The sequence below is a fragment of the Catharus ustulatus genome, chromosome 6 (genome assembly GCF_009819885.2).
Source record: "Catharus ustulatus isolate bCatUst1 chromosome 6, bCatUst1.pri.v2, whole genome shotgun sequence".
Lineage (NCBI taxonomy): Eukaryota > Metazoa > Chordata > Aves > Passeriformes > Turdidae > Catharus > Catharus ustulatus.
The window spans coordinates 59,956,499-59,979,167 of NC_046226.1; the positions used below are offsets into that span (position 1 = coordinate 59,956,499).

The window sequence follows — 22,669 nt, forward strand, 5'->3', positions numbered from 1 at the left end:
TAAATTTCAGATTAAGTAAGATTAAAACATTCTCCAGCATTTCTGCCCTATCAGCAGGGAAATGACTAAACCCACTGTCTCCTACATAAAGCATTCTTCAATATATCCAAAGAACAAGAAATGAGGACTGAGAATGCAGTCAATTTCCCTGGATTAAGGCCAAACCTTGAGAAAGAGAGAGAATAGAGTTATTTTCCTTCACAAATTCAACAGACAATTTCAATTATAATCCGATTTGGGAAATAAAGTCAGAAACATGTAAAACTCCAAAAGAAAAATTATAATACTTACATTGGTGACATATTCAATATCTTTCCAGATATTACATTCCCTGGGAAAATCTGCCAAATCTAAAAAATTATCCACTACCACTTGGCCAATCAAGTCGTGCCTGGAGAATCTGTCAAAGTCATACACAGAGAAATGGAGTTTCCTTGTGTTGAGATCATTGTAGGGGACAGTAAATAAAAAAACCTCGTCAAACACTGGATTCAGGGTCTTTCTGTGCACTTTAGTCTGGTGTTTGGTTTTCCTGTCGGGGAGCAGATATATCTTCACGTACGGATCTGAAGTTCCAGAGAAGTCCTTCGCGGGCAGGTTGACGGCTTTGTGGATCTTCACAATCAGCTGCTCCAAGTCACAGTCGTACTTGAGGATGAAGTTGAGCTTCCCACAGGCCTTGCTGTTGCTCCTGCGGCCGTCGTCCGTGTCCAGAGATCTCTGCTTGTACAGCTCGGGCTTGATGCGGCCGATGCCCGTCAGCTGCTCCTGCTTCTGCACCTGCTGGATGTTGAAGTCAGGGTTGGACAGGTTGAGCTGTCTCCGCAGGGAGTTGTGCCTTCAAGAGGAAAGGAAACAATTGGAACAGGCTGTGCACACACACTGCAGATCCTGTTGGTGTTTGATGGCTTTCCATAACAGGGTCAGATTTTTAACCGAGGGATAAACCCTGAGACCAACATTTGTATCATCACACTGCTAATGCCACATAATTTTCTGCTCCCATGTCTCCCATGGTTAGCTGACCACCCCAACAATTGTTTTCCTTTTTTTCTCTCACACCTCGTGTAATAAACTCTGTGGTACTTTGGCTGACAAGCTCCTTTACTTTCATTAGCTGCTTTTAGCTTCAGTCCAGTGAAATTTAATAATTCACACTTACTGTGACTGAAATTTCTCCTTCGTGGATGGTAACAAAAATCAAATTTGCCATCCCTGTTGAGGTATGGAGATGTGAAAGTGAAAGCTGGATTAGGTAAAACCCTAATCTTCTATGAGTTCCATTTTATTGTCCTATTCATATGCAGCAATCACTCAGTGTATTGGAGCACCAGGAGCTCAGGTTGAACACAGAAAGAGCACGTGGAAAATGCCAGCACAGGATTAATCCAAAGCTATTTATATTGAATGTAATCAGCAATAGTTCCTCTGCTATAATTGTTCATTCATTCCTGGTAAATATCTGTTTACCCATGCTTAAAGCAGGAACAGCCTCTTATGTGCTATCCTAATTTTTTTTCTCTTGTTGCATAATAAATATATAATCTTATGGCTGTACATTAGTCATTTCCAGGATAAAATATTAACATGTCATCAAAGGAAAAAAAATTAAAAACTCAACCCTGAAGCTCCTCATGGCAGTGAGAGATGCAGAATATCCTGTGGAGGAATAAAGAGGCTAGCAAAGAGGCAGTGGGCTAGTGCTGTACCTTCTGAAGTGCATCTGCTTTGACTCAGATATTTACTGGTTCTTCACATGCTGATCCTTATTCTTGCTGTATGAAACAAAATCCTTATATCTGCCCCTGCACACACTCTCTGCTTGCCCCTTTCCTCTTCCCTCATGTATTGGTTCTCCAGTTCCCCTGGAGATCTCACTGACTTTTGTTAGTCACACTTTCTCCCACAATTTAGGCATGATTGCGGCTAAAATCTATGATTTTTAAAATCCTATTTCTAACTCTTGCAAGAGTTTCATTAGCTTGCCCTACTTTTCTTCTTTGGAAAAATCTTTGAGGAGATATTACAGAGTGTTCAGCACCAGTGCTAAGTGCAAATGAATATGCTTTACAAGCTAAATCTAGGCTGTCCTGGTGCTTTTAAGGGATGCAGGGCTCTGTGTTATCCAGCTCCTGAGGGAAAAGCACCAATGAGACAGTAGTTGTGATGCCTTAGGGTTTCAGCTTCCGTATTTTCCACATATTTGTAATCCTGCAATTCTTGAGTGCATAACTCTAAACTCCATACAGAGTGTTAGCTGCTGTTCTCCCAGTTTGGTCAGGCACAAAAATTCCTCTCTAGCCTGGGAATCAAGGACACCTCACTGCCTCAGGCCCCAGAAATGTAAACCAAAGTGAGTTGGGGGAGAGCAAACTTGGGGTAAATGACTTCATTACCTGAAGATGTAATTGGGAGATTAACCCCCAATATGCAAATGGACCAAACTTATAAAAGTTATAGAAGTGTGAAAACCCCTGACCCATCGTCCATTCTGGGTGCAGGCCCTGGGAGGCTTTGTCTGCCCAAAACATACCTGAAGGTCCTCCAATAACTATAACTGCTTTTTATTCCCTTGATTTTGTCAGGCCTATGTTTTTAGGTACTCCCAACAAGGTTGAGAGAAGAGTAGAACAGGATTGTGATGCTGTCACTTCAGCCTACAAGGTCATCCTTAGTGGATAACTGTTGTATTGCACTAACTTACAGGTTTGTATATTGAAAATGGTTCCTGCTTTTGTACATTTTATTTTACTTCCAAAGCAACGTGGCAAGAAGATGATATATATTACATAGATCAATGAGCTGTGCTTGTTGGGCTGTATGTACCCACGAACAACAGAGAGGAACTGAGGTTACTAACCGGGCAGACGAGGTGGGCTCCGTGACCTGGCGCTGCATGCGCACATTGGGCACGCAGTTCTCCTTGGCTCCCTCCTGGGTGTCCAGGGGGAGGTCAGGGGACGTGTGGCTGATCTTCATGGAGGCTTCGGGGAAGGCGGCGGGCTGGCCCACGTAATCCTCGCTGTACTCACGGCCATCGGCCTCCGCCTCCGCGTAGTGCAGCGGCTCCTGCTTGCTGTCCTTGTTCCCGAAGGGCAAGCCCCGCTCCCGCCACGGGATCCAGCACAGCTTCCAGGACACGAACAGGGACACGCCGAACAGAGCCAGGCCACAGGCTGTCACCACCAGGGACAGCAGGCTGATGGAGATGTCTGCAAAAAGAGAGGAGCGTCACACCTCTGCGCCATCCGGAGCTCGCAAACACCTCTGGACTGCAAATCCAATTGATGGCAACGACCATAAAATACAAACTTATTAAAAGTTCTAATTTCCATCCCCCCAAGGGAAAAGAAAAAGTTTGGAATTCAGTATCAGACTTGAACCTAGTTTATAATTTCCCTCTAAATCTGGGTGGGATGAAATTTCACATCATTCTAAATGTGAAAGGATGGTTTCAACTTCTTATTGATGAAAATTACTGCCTGAAGTACATTTTATCTTTTCTTCTCTTTCATTTCATGTAGTGCAGTTTCCTCCACCTGTTTTGCCAGTTCTTACTAGCTTCTCTTGCAGAGCCTGTATTGGGCTTAAACACCATGAAAATATGCACACAAGCACCTCCATGACATGAATGGTTTAGGTATTTCACTGATGTATCTTGCTTTGTTATTTTGATTCCATTCCATCTAATTTTAGACTCGTTCCTATCTTTGCAAATTATTTTTTACTATCAATGCATGGCTTGCTGTTCCTAATTTAATTAGGATACCAATATCTCTTCAAAGCTGAGGTTTTTCTGTGTTTTTTAACTCCAAAGGCTCTTTCTTTTCTTTTTCCAAATTTCTGGTAAAAAAAGGAATGTGGAGATGAGTTTTGTGCTGTTTTTCCCCACATTTCCAGCATTATCCTACTCCATCAACACAAATAAGTTACAACTGGGAGTGGGTTTTGCTCTGTTTTGCTTTAAGTTGCACGTTGGGAAAATGACTCAGTGAAACAGATGTTTTTGTGGTTACAGTGTTTTTGAAACGAATCTCTCTGTGGATTACACAATACATCATGCCTTAAACACAATTAGTGAGGATTCTATTTTACTGCCTTAAATTATAAACACAAGCTGATCAAAGCAATTTTTCACACTGTGTGTAGGTTCAGAGTGTCAGGCTGCATCTCTCTAAGCAAACAGCTAGCCTGAATTCTCAAAGGATGGCAGAGGGTTGAAACGTACTGCTTCTACTAAGACAATTATTTAAGAATGACAATTCAGATGAAACAGCCCCAGTCCATTCCAAAATAAAAATAACACTTTTTTTAAAAGAGGAGAAGTCAATACCTTCTGCCCCTGCTGTGAGTCTCATTCTCACCAGCCAGACAGATTAAATTTCCATTTCACACAGGAGCTGTCCAGATTATTTTGCATGCTGCAAACCAATTTCAAACAATTTTAGCCAGCATGGCCCTTTCTGTCCTTCTCTGAGTCATATGAAGACAAAGCTCATTAAGAGTGGGGACAGCACAGCAGCTGCTTGGAATTACAGCAAAGAGTTTTTTAGAGCTGAAATTAATTAAAGAAATTCCTCCCATGCATAAAAGGGAATTTGGGAGAGAGTAGAATGGTAGTCCTTGATAATTTTTGAGTATTTATTGGTAAACAAATCTGGCAGTGGAGGCAGAGCACAACCTCTTTTTGATTAAAAAGCTGAGGATCAAGGATTTAGAAGTGAAAGAAAGCCTTTATAATACAGCAATTTGTCTTGGATTCCCTGGAGAAGAAGCAAGAAATCCATCAGAGGTCTGCAAAAAGGCCATTTCTTTCAAAGAACTGATTCAAGTAAATGACCCAGCATTGAAAGAAATGAGAAATTTGGGGCTATCAGAAGCAACCAGAAGATTACAAGGTGAGAACAGGAGACTGCCCAGTGATAAGGGTGTGTGAATACAAAGATGAGGAACAATTTGAAAAGCAGACCAGGAGTCCCCTACCCTACCTTGAAGATGACTCTGGCTCTAGAGAACAGACACTGTGAGAAAAAACACGTGAGGGTGATATGAGCTGTGTTTCATTTGGAGAGTTTGGGGGCTTTAATAACTTGTGTAACACCATTATCTCACAGCTTGCTTGCAGAGAGCATGGGCAGTAACCAGTGCAGGTCACAGCCTGAGAAGGGAGTGTTTATCCATCACCGTGGGTTTACTTCTTCCTGACTCCTTTGTGTCATTTTAGAACGGAATTTTTGTTTCTGTGCATGGAAAAGGGACCATCACGTATCTGTCTTACTTCTGTGGAAGACAGCAGACTTAAGGGTAGTGCTCTAAGCTTTTCCCTTTCACCAGACAGCAATTTTCACACCCTGCATGCCTGGCTGGCAATTTTCAACAACAGTGCAGTTCCATTGTGAACAGCTGAGGTGAGCACAGTCCCACATCAAGGGATTTTTGGCTGCATCCTGGAGCTGCTTTTCCACTACCACTTGTACTGTTCCATACTGTATTTTCTGTATAATTTTTACTCCATCTTTCCAGATGTCTCAGTTTTTCTAAGCCTGTTTATCTGTATTCTCCTGTGGTAGGAGTACTCATCTGATGCCAGTGATTTCCTCTGCTTCGTAATGAGAGCAGGGTAAGTCTTTACTTTCTTTTGTCCTCACAGAAATGAGATCTGCAGCACAGAAAGTGTTCCTCAGAAATCCAGCTGCTTCTAAATTCCCTCTGTGAATGCCATAACACCAGCCAAGCATCCTGATATGAATCCAAGTCCAAATTTCATAATTCTACCTTTGTCACCATGCCTGCACTAAGAGCTGAGCTCCCAAATGCCAGCATGTCAGAATACTTGGATTACAGCATATTGATTATAGCATCATAACATGTTTGTAGCATGTCTGACTGTGACCTCATTGTCAGAGGGCTCAGGAGGCACTGTGTTATTTCCATGCAGCTCCAAGAACCAGGAATTCAGCCATGGCTTCCAGGAAGGACACAGGTTCTCTGAATATCCTGCTCATGGCATTATCTTACAGATATTCTGATGCAATAATCAATTTTTGACCAGGTTTCCATGTTTCAATCCCTTTTACTCTACTGATTTCCACCCTATTTATCTACTATGGTTATCAGCATCATTTTTTCTGGTTGTTTTTTTTTTTTTTTTTTTTTTTTTTTTTTTTTTTTTTTGGTAGCAATCATAAGGTTAAAAATGATGTGGAAATAGCAAGTGAAATGGAGTTTTTTCTAGCTATGGATAACACCATCAGATCTCCACAGCCTGGAGAGATGAACGTGGCCTTTCTGTCTCTGACACATTTTATTACAATCAGTGAGATTAAAAAACCCTCACTCCTTTTATCGAAAAGACTCCATTTGGTCATTACTGAATGCTGAATCTTTTAATTTTTTTTTTTACTTACATTTTAAAGTAGATCTGTTACACAGAAAAGAAAAATACCATTTTATATGTCAAGAGATTGTCTGATAGGAATATAAATGATCTTGTCTTTGGATTCTCCTATGGAAGAGAATCACAGAACCTTTGGGGAAGGGACCCTTCAGATCAATTTAGTTCAACACTCTGCCCAAGCAAGGTCACTTCACACAGAATATGCTCAGATGAAATTTCTCCAAAGATGGAGACCTCCCCAGCTTCTGTGGGAAACCTATTCCAAGATTTGAGAACCACCAAGGTGGTCCAAGCAGATAAAATACTAAGTGGGTAACATTTTTTACATTGCAATAATTTAAATTTCAGCAATGTTGTAAGACATAACTGCACTTTGTAGAGTATCTAGTAATAAAGGAAACAAAATTATGCTTCTATTTAGATTTCAAATAGTTTTTAGTATAGATCCACTGAACATAAACTTTTATATTGACTTGGAATAAAATCATAGATTGTTCTAAAAGAATTTGAATAGTCTTGAATGTTTACATACATGTTGCATGAGTGTTGTTCAGTATGGGAGGCTGTAAGACCAAAAATAAATGTATAATGATTCCATCCAAATACTGACAGTACCACATTGCAGGCCTGGGACTTGTTTTTTTCTGGAATAAATGGTTGTGCTTTATCCTCTAAAACTCTGATGCTGAAAAATCTCACCAAAAAATCAGACAAGCAAAGTACAGAAATGTGGTGGCTTTGTCTTTTCATATGTGAAACAAGGATTTAAGTATTTTTTTTCCCTTCTTGTATTTATTAAGTTACCAATTGGGTTGCTAAATTTTATACAAAATAAAATATCTAAATTAGCCAACAATGGGAAAGGTCAATAGCTAAAGCAGATCAATTTGTGTGTCTAGACATGCAATTGGAGTTACGAAATCAAAAAGCACAAATGGATACTCTTTGGATTCATCTGACTCTAAGAGATTCAAATATGAGCCAGCATATGATAAATAACAAAAAACTGAACTGGGAATTTCTCCTCATCCAGGCACAGAGAGGACATTCAATCAAAGGAAGTCCTGACCAATAATGTAATTATTTAGTCAGTCATGTTGTTGTTTGCCTGGATGTGACTGGTGTTCTACCAAATGAACTCCATTACCAACAGGAGTAATTTGGTTTAACCTGAGGCTGATTTTCAGTAGAAATCCTAACTGGGAGAGTTTTTCACACATTCTTATCAAAGTAAAGCAAGCTTTCTTCTCTCTGCTGATTTACTCTCCTGTTTTTATTAAAATGACTATTCCAATATTCCAGCAGGATTGTAATATGCAGTTGATCTGCTGGGTGAAGGTTGGCTAGCAAGTGGTGAAACAAATCTTAGCAATTCACAATCTTACAAATCAGATATTTCTAGTTCAAAAGAAGCAATCTTTCTCTGTTTATATCCAACAAATTTCAAAAGGCATTCAAATAAAATAAGAAAGTTAATTTTTTTTTCTGAATAATCCTGTAACTAGGCTATAGGATATATTGGGACAGATCAATCTTTGTGAATATGATTCTGTCTAAATTCAGTGGAAATTTCAAGCTGCCTTTCCCTGGGGGGGAGAAAAAATTTCTCTTTCCATTACTTTTTTGTTGTTTGGGGGGAGATTTTAAGGAATATGTTTACAAGTCCAGTTACTTCAAAAACTATGAAAAAATAAGTGCCTATTGCTTAAATCCTAGCTGTGCTTTTGACAATCTAAATTATTTTTCTTTTGCTCAAAGACATCCATGGAGGGTTGGTGGCCATCATTCAGTTCAGTAGTTGTACTGTGGGAGCAACTGCAGGTTTTTCTTTTAGAACCCAGAAGCCTAAGACCCAAAGTTTTCCAGAGGAGAAGTGTTCTTGGGATCAAATACCTGAAGCAGTTCTAACCTGGTGTTGCACTGCAGTTTCCTCTGTGCTTCACAAGTTTTCCTTAATTAACATAACTGGCACTTGTTCAGGATGGAAGGTGTCCCTTGGCAAAGGCTCCTGGGACAGAGGAATAATTCTCAGCTAATGGATTCTTCTCTGAAATGCTGTTAATTATCCTTAATACTGTGTTCAGAATCTTTCAGTGCAATTCTTTAAAGGAAGGCAGCTGAAAACCAAGGGAATGAATCTCAAATTATATTCATTTTATAACACAAACGTGCTCCAACTGTGTCTGAACCCAAAATTTAGGAGTGTGGACCAACAAAAGAGGCCTAAATGAGATCAGTGTCAGGGCTTCACATGGTAGGAACATCCTCCATGCTCTGAAAATGTATTTGTAGCTGGGTCTCACTGGTATTTGAGGCTGTTATTAGCTTTTAATGATTTTTTTTTAATTCCCTGGTTGTGTGTTCTACATCTTCTAGGTAGGCTTTAGGGTATGTAAAGCTCTTGTGTTGGTTAAGACACTGCTCTAATCCTCTGAGTGGTTGGCATGTCTTTTTATTCCTGAAAAGTGTTCCAAATTCCATTTTATCAGTGTCTGCTTTCTCTTCACCTGCTTTGCTTCTGTTACAAATTTGTTTAATGCTTTTTCCAGGTATTGCTTAACATTAACTAAGCCTCTTAAATGTCATCCTAGGACTTCACCAAGGTACTTGTCAATTAGTTTAAATCTCCATAAATTTCACAGCACAATTTCAGTATGAGCTCAGAATTACCAAATGGTCATACAAAATACTCACAATAGCAAGTGCAAAAGCAGTAAGAGATTTACTTGTGCAGAGTATTTTTCTAGCAGGAATCACTATGATACAACTCAAAACTGACACAGATTGGCATAATAGTCTATTGATGAGATCACAAAACTAAAGCTTTAAGCAAGAAAAAAGAAACCAAGACAACAAAACCTAAAGCAAATTGTTCATGGACATTAAATAACAAGGAAAAAGTACTCAAAACATAGTAAATTACACTTTTTTGTTTGGTTTGCAAAAAGAAAGTTTTGCTTATTAAGAAGAAAAGTTAAGCAGAATGTGTTGTTTTTAATTCAGGTGAGGTCACTTCATACTTAGATAGCTGATTAATTACAATAAAAATTGTATGTGAGCTTGTTGTAAGAAGAATTTATCACTGTTTGCACACCGGATCTCTAATATACTTCGTCTGCATTAATGTGAATTTCTCTGACAGCTTAGCTGACACACAGCTGACACATAATATTGTGCTACAGTTTGTGAGTGACAAAAAAGCCTTTACTAATCAGACAGCTGGCTGAATGAGCAGTGATTTTGAAAGACAGACTTGAGAGGAGTCGTGTGTCCAAGGGCTTGCATTTCTCCCTGCCATCCTGCAGCAGTGTCTGCTGACAAAGAATGATGTTGTTCCTCTGCTGGCAACTCAAGCTTCTGCTCCACAAGTGACACAGACACAAAGTGCAGCAGAAAAATGAAATTTTCATGTCTGCAATTTTTCATGACTGCAGTAAGATTTCCCCAGGTTTCCCATGCCTCATTCTTGGTTCTTTTTGCTTAGAATTCCCTTTCAAAGCACACTTCACACAACTGATAAAATGTGCAAAACACCTTTGGTTTTCTAACACTCAGTGTAAAATATAAACTGGGAAAAAAACCCTCATAAATGAAAACATAACAGAAGAGAGGACAGCAGTTCTAAAGACACCATGCCAGATTTTCAAGTCCTCAGTGTATGGAGATGGCTTTAATGGCTCCATTTTACCCTGTTAGGGTGAATCATGGAGAGTGATCCATTTGCAGGACAGGAAAAATAGCTGGAGCAAAGAAACACAAAATCTTCTAAAAGCCACTTGGCATTTGAGGCATGCTTGTGTCTTGTCAGCTAAAAGGGAAAGCTGGTGATATTACAGGTGGCAAAGACATTTTGGGGGTAGACACTCACACTGCAAATTCCTGTCACCATCAGGCTGTGAGGTCCTTCACAGCGAGCTTTGTTTCATAAAGTTCTTTTTAAAGTGACTTTTTCTGCTGCTTCTTTGCATGCCTTCAGTCACAGAACCAGGTAATTTATTCCTGAAAACAATTAACAGGATACACCTAGACTTTTCTTCCTCCTGCAGGATCTTTCACAAAGTGAGTGGAGCTGTTAATTAACGTTTTTCAAGGGTTTATGCTGGCTTTTTTACACTATGGAAAATAGAAGTTCATGCAGTAATTGAAGAATTTAACTTCTCATCTAGTCATACAAAACGACTAGTCACTTTTGGCAAATACTGCATATGTTCCCTCATTAGCAGAATGAAAGGTTTTAATAGCAAAATGAATGATGGAGAATGAATAAAGAATAACCTAGGAGAAATTCTGGAGTAGAAATTTTTTTTTGACAAACAGCGTGTGTTAAAAATGACGAAACCATCAAGATTTGTGAATATTTTAATGACTAAGCCATCCGAGCACACATTAATCTTGAATATGATGACCCTATGAATAATAATGAAGAGAAATTGCCATTTATTTCTGCACTATATAGCCAGCAGCAGGAAGTCCCCAGGTTATGGAAGAACAAACAGCTTATTTGAACCATGCCAACAAGCTCCAAGTTCCATTATGGTCCTTGAAAGCCCAGTAAGCTGCAATAATAGTAAAGTGTTTTAGAGTACTACAGGAAATGACAGAGCAGCATTTTATTTCCTATTTGCCTAAAACTGTACAGCAATATTCCACCAAAGTGCTCAAAACAACACAGCCAGAGAGATCATAAAATCATAGGATGGCTTGGGTTGGGAGAGATCATCCCATTCCCACCCCTCTGCCATGGGCAGGGACACCTTCCAAAAGCTGTGAAATCAAATTAATACAAAGGGCTGGGAGATGTGGACAGAGCACTAAAGAGTATGAAAGGTTGTTTGAGCTGTAGCAAAATTTGAGTTTCACATTAATACCTAAAGACTAAATATATACACACAAATCTCTAACACGAGGAATGTGATAAAAAGATGCTTTCACAGAGACAGCCAAATGGTTAATAGGAGTTGCATTGCTCATATAGCTCTAGTCAAAATCTGTATTTTCCTTTCAAGCTTCCAATCTTTTTCCTACTAGAAGCATTGAATTACACATACCAATGGTCTCTCCTTCTCTATAATCTTATTAAATCTAGTGGAAACCCTCAGCTTTTCTGATTTTGAATAACCTAACAAAAAATACCTATTTTTGAACAGTTCTTAATTTGCTGAGGTATTTCATTTTTGGGTTTGTTTTGTTGGTTTTTTTAAGTAAATATGTAAGAAAGAAGAAGACAGCATTACTTTTCTGGATAATTTACACAGAGTAGAAGTGCAAGCTTCTCTTTAAAGTCAGATTGCTTGCAATGGAAACGAGGTCAATTATTTCATTAGCTTCCTTTTCAGAATCAACTCCTCTAAGCCTACATTATGGGAGTTTGGCACTTCACAGTGGTTCAATATTTACAATACTTGCTTTGCATTTAAGGAAGAGCCCGAATTCATTTGCTTTCTCTACACTGGCTCATCATAAAAAGGTTGTCACAAGCGTTGAAACCTCACAAGGGACTTCAAGAAAGTTGCCTGCATAGACTGATATGGATAAAGAGGAAATTTATGGCTTATTACCATCACAAATCACTAACATCTCAAGCTGATTAAATAGCCTGATTTTTCTTTTAGGAAGGAGTTGCTGGCACAAAAGGAAAAAAAGTCAGCCTTGAAAGCATTTATCTTTCTCAGATGAGGAGCCAGATGCACTGCAATGCTCACATTGACTTCTTTTAAAAAGTATTTCAGCCAGTATTTCAGCAAATGTATCCTGTGTCTGCGGTTCTTTGTGAACTTAGGGTTCCCACTTTATAAAAGGAAGATTTTTGGGCTCATCCACAAGTACTAGGGTGTGATGGAAGTCTTACTGGCAGGGATATTTACTTCTAGGAAGGATAATGAATTAATAATTTACCATCCAATCATGTCTACTATAGATTCACTGTTAGAAAAAAAAATAAGGAATATATATATTTTTTCCATTCATACTCCATTACTAGAGAGCAAAAGAAATAGCTTAAGACTTTCAGACTTATGAGTGGGTAATTCTAGAAGTCACAAAATCATAGAATCATTTGGCTTGGAAAAGATCCTTAAGATCAAGTCCAAATGTCTTGTCTGTCGCCAGCACTGTCTAAGAGAAAACTGCAGAACAGATATGAAAACAGAGAAAATCAAGGGAAGTCTAAAGTGAAACATCTTAGGAATGTAGCAGCTAAAGAACAGAACTGAGAAACAGATTTGGTAAAATCATCATTCAGACTGCTCTTCTGCTTTTTCATTCCTAGACATGAATTATTTTGAAGCTGAGATGCTCTTGGAAGCCTTCCTAATTTTGGCAAATTTGAATACAGAAAAGAACTTCAAATTGCTTCTTTTTGCAAAGCATATACTAAAGAATGTATGCTTTGAGTAACATTTGAATATATCTGGATTTCTGTTTTTCTGGGTTTAATCGTACAGCCCTGCCAGACATTTTATTAAAAGAAAACTGTAGAAAGAAAAAGTAGCCACAACTCTTATGAACTGAACAATTTCTTATTAACTGAATTGTTTCATGTTGAACTTAGTTGTGAATGTAAAATTGATAGTGGACAGCTTGAGGGGTTTTTCTTCTTGTATTTCTCACCCCACAGTGGGCAGGAGGCATCCCTTTCTCAGGGAACAGCAAACTGAAGGTACTGTAGCTCACTGCAGGATGAATTCAGGGCTTTACTCTCTACAGCTGCTGATTTAAGTACTTTGATTGATCTGTGATACAGTGAAGCAACCATGGGATTGCTACTCTCCAACATACATGTCAAAGTTCACAGATGGGATGCAAAACTTCTGCCAGTGACTCAGGAAGATTAATATATTAACATGCCCTTAAATTCCCTGAGTCAGATTTTGCATCTAAACCCGGAGAAACATGGCCCTGCCCCACATTCAACAAAAATCACTTACTGTGGAAAGGTCAGGAGTTGCTGAGAAGCTGCTGGATTCAAAAGGAAAACAAATCTTTAGAAGGAGACAGGCGGGGCAAAGATGATAGAACCCTATGTGCTGTCAACTTCCACATTTGCTGATCCCTCTCATACCCTCCTGTTAACAACACCCAGAGCTTTGTACCCAGAGAATAATAAAACAGAAATGCCCCAGAACAGTATCAATAACCAGTTCATTATGGCTAGAAATTCTGGCAACCATCAAGATTAAGATATTTCAGCATTTATGAAAAACAGCCTATTTTTGCCCTTACATCTCTACGTAAAACCAGACAAATGCAGTCTGTCTTAGAAGTTAATTTATTTCTCATTCATTTTGACATAAAGGTCAAGATAGTAATGCTTCAGCATTTTTTTAGGGTTTTAAGGCTGATAGTAACTTCACCAAGCACATTAGGCTTGCATCTGTCTGGAGGTTTCAAAAGTTGCAAGGGGCCTTATGGGGGATTTTGCACTTAAGAAAAGCAGGAGGTGTTTTTATTTCAGATTTTTAAAACCACTGTGAGGCACAACTCAAGAAACTTGTGAACACCAGGGACTAAGGCCAGGGAGAGGATCAGAAGCTCTTATGCTCATACAAAAAGTCATTTATAGCAATGGCTGCATGTTGAACCCTATTGAAGAGTACCAACCACTTTTAAGAAGTGTGTTAATTCGATGCATGTAAAAATATCCAGCAATTAAAATGTGAATGGTTAATCTTTTGGTGGTCTAAAAAAATTACTAATGGTGAGTACAAATCCTGATTCAAGGAGTCATTTAATTACTCTTCAGGAGTGATCAAGAGAAGGAGCTGACACCTCTCTTGTCCAAGTCTCCAGACCACCTCTCTGACGCCCAGTTACTTCATTAATGTCCATCAACTTACAATATGCCTCTTGACCTCCTGGACTATGACATGAAGGTCCATTAAAAATATTTTCCTCCTTTCAAATATCATATGAATAGGAAAAGATATGAAAATCCAGAGTTTTAATTGGAAACCTGTAATTTATAGTGTTTTAAAGAGCAATTTGCAAGCTATTTTTTTTAGCCTTAGGTTTAGTGACCTCTGCCATATATCTGAGATATAAGTGACAGTGTCCTTATTTAAATAATCAATGAATCTGACATTGTTGATAAGGTAATTTTTATTTTTTTAAAAATCACGATTTACTCATGAAAGCTGTGAGAAAACATTAAAATGTTTCTGGACATACACAGTTAAAACCAGTGTGAGTAAATCTGTATCTGAAGAATGTTAATGGAATGTAAACGGTGCAGAAATGTGTTCAGAAACCCTAGTGGATATTTGAAGAATTATTTGTTTTCCTATTCTCAATACTGCATAACAAAGCTCTTAAATTATCTCAGTGATTAAACTGTTTATCACTAAGTAGCTTTTCCCTTTATAAATGTCAAAGTTACTTAAATGTCTTTTTAGAAATGGGAGCAGAATCCCAAGATGCAGCACAGTTCTCAAAGCGAGCCTTTGTAAAACAGTTTGAAAAGTTAAAAATGGAGCCTGGATATTCTCACTCCTCACTGTGAGTCTAGCAACTTCCCAGGTGCTTCTACAGAGGTGTGATGCAACTGAAAGAAGGGACACAGGGAGTTTGACAAGCACTGCTTAGCACACAAGCAAGGTATCGACCACTAGACAGATGGGCTAGCTTTTCCAAATAATCCAGTTAAAAAGGAGTTAATGAAATAACTGAGTCCTGAGAAAGCACCTGCTTTGTGGGAGGTGGCAGGCACATGGCCAGCACGTGAAGGACTCAGAGCAGGAACAGATTTTGGAGAAGTGAAGTGATACAGGCAGCTGAAAAGCCACGTCACCAACCCTGCAGAGTGGAAAAAACTCATGCTGAGCATCAGTCCTTAGGTTGTAAAACAGAAGATTTTTAGATTTTTTTTTTCCCAGAGTATATTCTAGGAATACTGAAATACCATGAATCATAGAATGGCTTGGGTTGGAAGGGACCTTAAAAATCATCTACTTCCAAACCATCTGCCAAGGGCAGGGACACTTTCCAACAGACCAGGTTGCTCAGAGCTCCATCCAGCCTGGCCTGGGACACTTCCAGGGATGAGTCACCCACAACTTCTCTGGGCCTCACCACCCTCACAGCAAAGACATTTTCCCTAATATCTAATCTAAACCCACTGCCTTCAGTGTGAAGCCATTTCCCTCTGTCCTGTCACCTTGTAAAAAGTCATTTTCCCTCTTTCTTGTGGGCTCCCTCAGGTATTGGAAGGTCACAATTAGGTCACCTTCTCTTTCCTGGGCTGACCAAACCCAATTTTCTCAGCTTTTCCTTGCAGGAGAGATGCTCCATCTCTCTAATCATCTTGTTGGCCTTTCTCTGGTTGACATCCTTCCTGTGCAGCTACAAAGTTCCAAATCAATTATAATCAAGATCTATAATTAAAAAAAAAACAAAAAAAAACACCAAACTGAAATAGAGGTTTTGATAAACGCAGCAATTCTGGAAAATTTAATCAGAAAATCCAAGGATGGTATTTATTATGGCATTAAATGATTCCTACAGTAAAGATTTGTAGTTGCCTTTCATTCCCCAAGTGATGCAGCCCATTTTCTGGTGGAATATGCAATTGTAATGGTAGATCCAATTGCTATCAAAGTTAATAGCCTCTTTCAAGTTGGAATTCTGCAGATTTCAATCTTGCTGCGCTTTCTTCTGAGGCAAACTCTGCAGCATTTCTTTTATAATCTTTTATTATCAAAAGACCATTTTACATATTACATAAGAGCCTTAATCTGATAATTAATTGAATGGAGAATAGCAAAATAATTAACTGGATTAAAACTAAGATCTAAACTAGTTTTGAATATCCTGGAAATCAGTCCATGATATTTAGGCTTGTTTTTTAATTTGCAAGAGCTTTTAAAAAAAATTAAAAATTCCTCTTTTCATCCAGCATGCTGATAGAAGATATTTTTAATGTTTTAGATGTACAATTATTGCCACCATTTGTCATATCCAGACTCTTGGAGATATTTTGTGCTTGCAGCAAGTAGAATCTACACTCTCTACCAGAAAATGTATTCTACTGGATTTGCATTTTCTTTAATTAAGTTAATTTAGCTCGATCTATATCTTATCTCCTGAAATTATTTTCTCCAGAAAAAAATTAGAACAGCTAGTTTCTTAACATGAGGAACTGAAGAGTATCCTCTGCTTTAGCAAGGACAGCAAGGAAATTTCTGGTTGGGTCTTCCTTGAATAATCCACTACCCCATGAAAAGAGCAGGTGCTCTCATTCCAAACCTGAGAACCAGACCCATCCTCCAGCCTCCAGCCCCTGGATGACAGCAGGAGACAATGCACCTCTTCATTCCTGGGAAGGAAAATTTTGCAGATTCCTGTTGTTGATCGGTGACAAGGGCTTCACCTTCTTAAATTTTTTTGCTGTCCTAGACTGTTTCTTGGCAAAGCTCTTTGTGTTATTGAGGTTTCTAGACAGTCCATGCTAATTCTGGAGCCTTGGCTGTTTAAATAGAAAATATTGCCAGGATAAACTGGCAGAGGAATTCATGTGAGCCATTCAGTGCTGCTCCTACCTTGTGACCTAGGGGATGTGGAGCAAACACATTCCTTTAAAGAATTCTTGTCCAGCTCCACATGCAGAAGGAACTGCTGTGTCTTACAGGCAGCACAAGAACCTGCTCACTTCGGTCCATAAGCACACCCTGGTGTGCAGAGAATCCGGCTCCTCTTGCTGTGCCCCACAGGTTGGGAATGGAGATTGATTTGTGCCTTTTTGCAAGAGTTGCTGTCCCTGAAGTCAGGGAGGTTTCAAGCACAGGAGGGCCATGAGTCTGGAAACTGAACAATGTTAAAGTCTCCATAGTTTTCTACTCTGAAGAACAGTCCCTCACCACAAAGGTGCCCTTATTTTGAGCTGTGTTTTTGTAAGCAATTAACTCCCCATTTTTGAGAAGCAAACAACAAGCCAGCAATGTGCTGTGTGCTTTAGAATAAATACAGTATAGCAATTTCGGTTAATTGCATATGAGATTCTCAACGAGACCGGGAATGAAACAAGGGTGACAACCAATTTACCAGACTGCACTTTCAGTGCCAAAATCAATTTACAGCGTTCCAAATCCTGTAAACATTAATAGCAAACTATGTGTCATTGTGCATCTTTGACTGATGTCCAGCATGTACTGTCTGGTTGGGTTTAGTCTGGGGAAGATGCAGTAACAGCTCCTTTAAAAGACAGTTTACAGCACATATTTATAGAGGAAGAACAAAATATCTGCATGTACATATATTGCTGCTGCCAGCAGCTCCAGCGTGTTTAGGCCAGCCTCTGGATGCCATTGATAGCATAAACACAGAGTAATAATTAATTTCTAGGCAATGCTAACCAATGCAGAATGAGGCTGAATTCATAGCACTGAGCTTATTATTCAATTTGGCTCACTATTGGATGACAGTACCAGGGGATTACAAATCCCTCTGGGGGTTATTCTGCAGTGAAGCACCACCAGTTGCACAGTATCCTGCTTCTTCTAAAACAGAATTCCAAATGTGCTAGCTTCACTCGAGCAATAAACAAGAAAGAGAAGATAAACAACCTTAGCAGAGAGAGAAATTATAATCACAGGGTACAGCAGAGCGTTTTAGAGATGAGTTCAATTATAATCAGTGATACACTCCCCACGTGATGCACACACCAGCCTCTCCAGGTGGGTGCACACAAACAAATGGGATGTAGAGAAAGGACCATCAGCCTTGAAACCACCTTCCTACAGACTCATCCTGCTCTTCCTTGGGCCTGCTCCAAGGGGAGAAGCTCTGCTCTCATCTCCCTCCCAGAATTACAAGGAGTCCAAAGGAGAAGTTGGTACCAGCCCCTTGTTCCTAGAAACCAGAACACTGTGGGATACTGAACAGGACAGCGTGGGAACACTGAGCTTCCACATCCCTCCTCCCCCAAGATTTGCCCAGTTGCAGTGCTCTCAAATCTGGGAATTCCTTGCCTTTGAAGAACTTAAAACGTTCTGCTACTTCTAAGGGAAAAACAAACACAATGGATGGGAAATTTATAGCCACAGTTTTTTCATCTTCTGGTCTCTGAAAATAGTAATGGGGGCTCTCATTTCTCCAGAGACAGCTACATCCCACTTTTCTTGCTAGCTGGAATCTACTGATGGGATTTGCTAACTTTTCAGCCACTTCAGTGGAATGATTTTAGAATAATTTTTTGAGAACTTGGTACTTTTTTTTTTTTATCATCCAACACACGTAGGTAATATGTCTACACCAATATCTACTTCTTCTCCTGGCTCCACATGGCCCCTTAAAATAAACAAAGAAAATGAGGTTGGAAGAATAAAATAAAATCACTAATCTGAAAGATTATATTAGGAAAAAAATATATTAGAAAAAAATATACCTAAAACTGAATTACATGAACATTAATTTAAATATTTTCTTTCGATTTAGGTGCTTGTACATATCCTTTTCTTAGGAAGTCCCTGTGATCCTATGTCCTTAAAATCAAAATTATTCCCACCATCAGGTTGACTCAGATGATTGGAGGGAAAAAAAGGAATAATTTTTTGAATAATTAAATGTGAATGTTAAGAAAATTGAAAAATTTTCACTCACAAGCATGAGACTACATTCATTAAGAAAAAAACTGACAAAAAAGAAGAAGAAGGGAAAAGGACCGAGCCCTTCCAAGAACTGCACATTCCAAACTTCCAGACTTGTGGAAGATGTACTGTTAGTGAGTTGTTGAGTAGAATTACCCACTGCAATTTCTCTAGAGGGCTTTCATGTTAGGGTGGGTAATTGATTCTGTAAGTTTCCTAAACATGAGCACAACATCCATTGAGGTACACTGAAATGAATAAACAAATAGATATCCTTAAAAACATTTACAGTAATTTCACGATTATAAGCCGCACTGAGTATAAGCCGCACTTCCAGGTGCCAGTAACTTTTCATTCTTTGTCCATACATAAGCCGCACCTGATTATAAGCCGCACGTTACAATACAGAGTGTGATAAAAGGTATCTGTTCTATCACCATCTGTTGAGGGTGGGGGCAGTGATCCTTATCTCCATGGGAGATATTCTGCTAATGGGCCATCCATTGAAACCAGGCAGGGCATTGTTCTTTATCTTTTCACAACCCATCCTTCCTCCAGCCAGTCATTTTCTGCTCATGGCCATTGAGTCCCACTGTGGGACTGATAAAATTACTGCATCCCATTGGAAGTTGCTCCAGCCAGGGGGAAGAGCCCAACATTTCTTACCAAGATAAAACCAGAGGTTTTGGGACACTAAGGGAGCCCCTTTCTCCACTGGACTCCAGAGGAAAACCGGATTTCTCCGCATCACCACTGGACCTCCGGAGGGAAACTGCACCTTGTACAGGAGCACTGCTCCAACTGAGCCACATCTGTCACTGCAGGAGGATGCAGCCACCATTTAATGGGACTGCTGCCAACACCCTGCCTGACAGGGTGTCAGGTTGTACTCTGACTTTGTCAGGGTTTGGAGTTTGTTTCTTTGCAGTACTGTACTTCTATTTTAATTTCCCTAGTAAAGAACTGTTATTCCTAATTCCCATATCTTTGCTTGAGAGCCCCTTGATTTCAAAATTATAATAATTTGGAGGGAGGGGGTTTATATTCTCCATTTCAATGAGAAGCTCCTGCCTTTCTCAGCAGACACCTGTCCTCCAAACTAAAACAGCAACTTTTCATTCTTCGTCCATATATAAGCCGCACCTGATTATAAGCCGTACTTTGGGTTCGGACCAAAATTTTAGTCAAAATGGTGAGGCTTATAATCATGAAATTACTGTCAATAGAGTAAAAATACACTCTTTAATCCCAAATGTGAGGGGGACACAAGCTGGAAATGGGGCACATTAGAAACGTGTCCCTCTCCAAGAAATGGATGTTTTATTCTGCTTTTCTGCCACAATAATGTGAACAGGATTTCCAGGACCATATCCCTTTCAGTTTCAGTCTCAAATGGTGTCACACCAAGATGTGCACATGCAATCCAAGCCAGGGCATGAAAGCAAACGCTCAAAACTCCAAAATTTTGCTGAAAATGGGGCAGTAAATGGCAAAATGCTGGGATATGCAAAAGATTACCTAAAGTTACCCTGTTGGAGCTGTTGTTGTGTCAGATATGGGCTGGAGTACGTGGCATGATTTGAGTCTGAGAATGTAAATCCAAGCTTGCAAAAAGGTATCATGAATAAATTCCACAGCTAAACATATGAAAACCAGTATAGAAATAGAAGTTTTGAAATGCTCCTCATGCTTTTATTTAGTCCCATTTGAATGTGTATTCCACAAAATCACTGCCTCTCAATTATGGCTTCCTTGCTGATAACAGGCACATTTCTATTTGCTAACCCACACAGGAGGAAAATGTATTCTGTTTATTATTTATAAGAGTAAAGTGCTGAGAGGCCCCAACAAAGCCCAGGCTCTTATTTTGTGTTTGCTATGAAAATAGAGTGAGCCATACTCAGGCAGGCTACTTTCCACCTAAATCCTTGTGCCCACTGTTTTCTCCTGGCTGCTTTTTAGGCCGTTTTCTGCTCAGTGCTTTACTGACATCACACTTGAGACATGCCCTGCTTTCTCTGCTGATTACAGACATGGCATTAGATGGAATTTTTATTGCATATCAACACTGAAAAAGCAGCTGAAAGGGCGGGGAAAAACAGCACTGACAGATTTCTACATGATCACATCTGAAGTGCACAATTAAAAAAACAGCCTTAGTTTTCACAGTCCCCAACTAGTAGCCTATTGCAGAACTAAAACATGACTCAAAAAACATCCCTGAGTCAAACCCCTTTTTATTAGCATATTGTTGAGTAATATTTGGTTGGCAGGATTGTTTGGTGTGCTCATAGTCCTCCCCAGCTGGGGTGAAGTCCTTCCATTACCTTGAACCAAGTGCGTCAGCATCGTTCCTTTCATTCAAATGCTGAGTCAGGAAATACTCTGTCAAAGCTTGCTTCTTCCCCTGATTGTTTTCCAAACAGGTAAAAGAATAAGCAACATTTAAAAAGAACAGTATTAATATTTATCTCAGGATGACCTAGGGATCTAGGATCTATTTACTGTCATTTACTGGGAACAGTACTTCTGGAAATGCTGCAAAAGGGGTGTCTCCCTGCTCATCAGGGCTCCTTATGCAACACTTCTGTACCTAGCATTTGTTTCTATTCCTGTCCTAATAAAACTATTTTTATTTATTGGCAACATCTGCAAATTTTACAACCCCAGCACGTGCTATACTACGTACAATGAATCCAAGATCTTAAGTGGATATCCACTGTGAGGTGATGTTTCCTGTAACAGTGATTCTATGATTGCAATTATGAGGTGCCAACCATGTTTCAAACTGCTAGGACTGCCACAAAAAAAGAAAGAATTGCTCTTCTTTTACAGCTTGGGAAGTTTTATACTGCTGGAGTCCAAGGACTTACATATTTCCCACATGTAGCTGTCTGTTCTTGCTGTAATGGAGTCCACCACACTCCTTTACTGATTGCTTTATCACATCCAGTTTGCTCAAATATCTTTGAGATAGCATTTTAAGGCACTAATTTTTCAGCTTTCTGATCTGCTTTGCTTGGTGAGCAAATAAAAAGGGATTTTCAGCGGCCTTGATGCAGCAGTGGAGACTTGAGAAAGGAAAAGAGTAGAGGATGGAGGGACTGCACAGTTTTTTTGTCTCTCCATCTCCTGTACAGCATATGTCATAGCAGATACTGTCAACAGGGCTGGGGAGGAGAAGCAGACAATGGAGAAAGAAAAGCAAAGGGAAGAGAGCTGTTAAATTTACCCCTGGCAAAAACATCTCACAGAGGCAGCAAGACCATCCTGAGAGGAAATCAAGTGTGGGAGAAAATTAGCGATGCTGCTCAAGAGAATGGGACCTGGAGAAATAAAAGGCAGGAATGATTTGGGGTTTTGAATTCCCTAATTCCCCTCCTCCCTGGCTCTCATGATTTTGAATGAAACATTAATACTGCTTCAGATGCTTCTTCCCTCCAAGGCCAATCAGCTGCTCGGCAGGGCGTGAAGCGCTTGTTCATTTGAACAGCTAATGAGGGAGTGGAAGGACAGAGCTAATTCCAAGGCTTTTCCAGCACTGCTGAAGCTCACATTTGTCTTGACACACAGGAATGACCTGAAGAGCCTCTCTCCACTTTGGAAGAAGAGGAGTGGTGTGTTAATTCTGCATAAACAACCCCGAGTTGTCAGAAGGGATAATTTTTCACAATCCGGCCGTAAACATCCAGTT

General features: G+C 39.5%; 1 protein-coding gene across 3 annotated transcripts in view; it reads right to left on the minus strand.

Moving 5' to 3' along the window:
• The window catches only part of SYT9 (synaptotagmin 9), a 64,021-nt gene that overhangs the window by 31,199 nt on the left and 10,153 nt on the right, over positions 1 to 22,669 (minus strand). For all 3 annotated transcript variants that reach the window (XM_033062038.1, XM_033062037.1, XM_033062039.1), the window contains exons 2-3: positions 2,861 to 3,212; positions 292 to 838 (exon numbers count right to left, since the gene is read on the minus strand). In XM_033062038.1, coding sequence (XP_032917929.1) covers positions 292 to 838; positions 2,861 to 3,212 — 899 coding nt within the window. The remainder of the gene's footprint in view (positions 1 to 291; positions 839 to 2,860; positions 3,213 to 22,669) is intronic.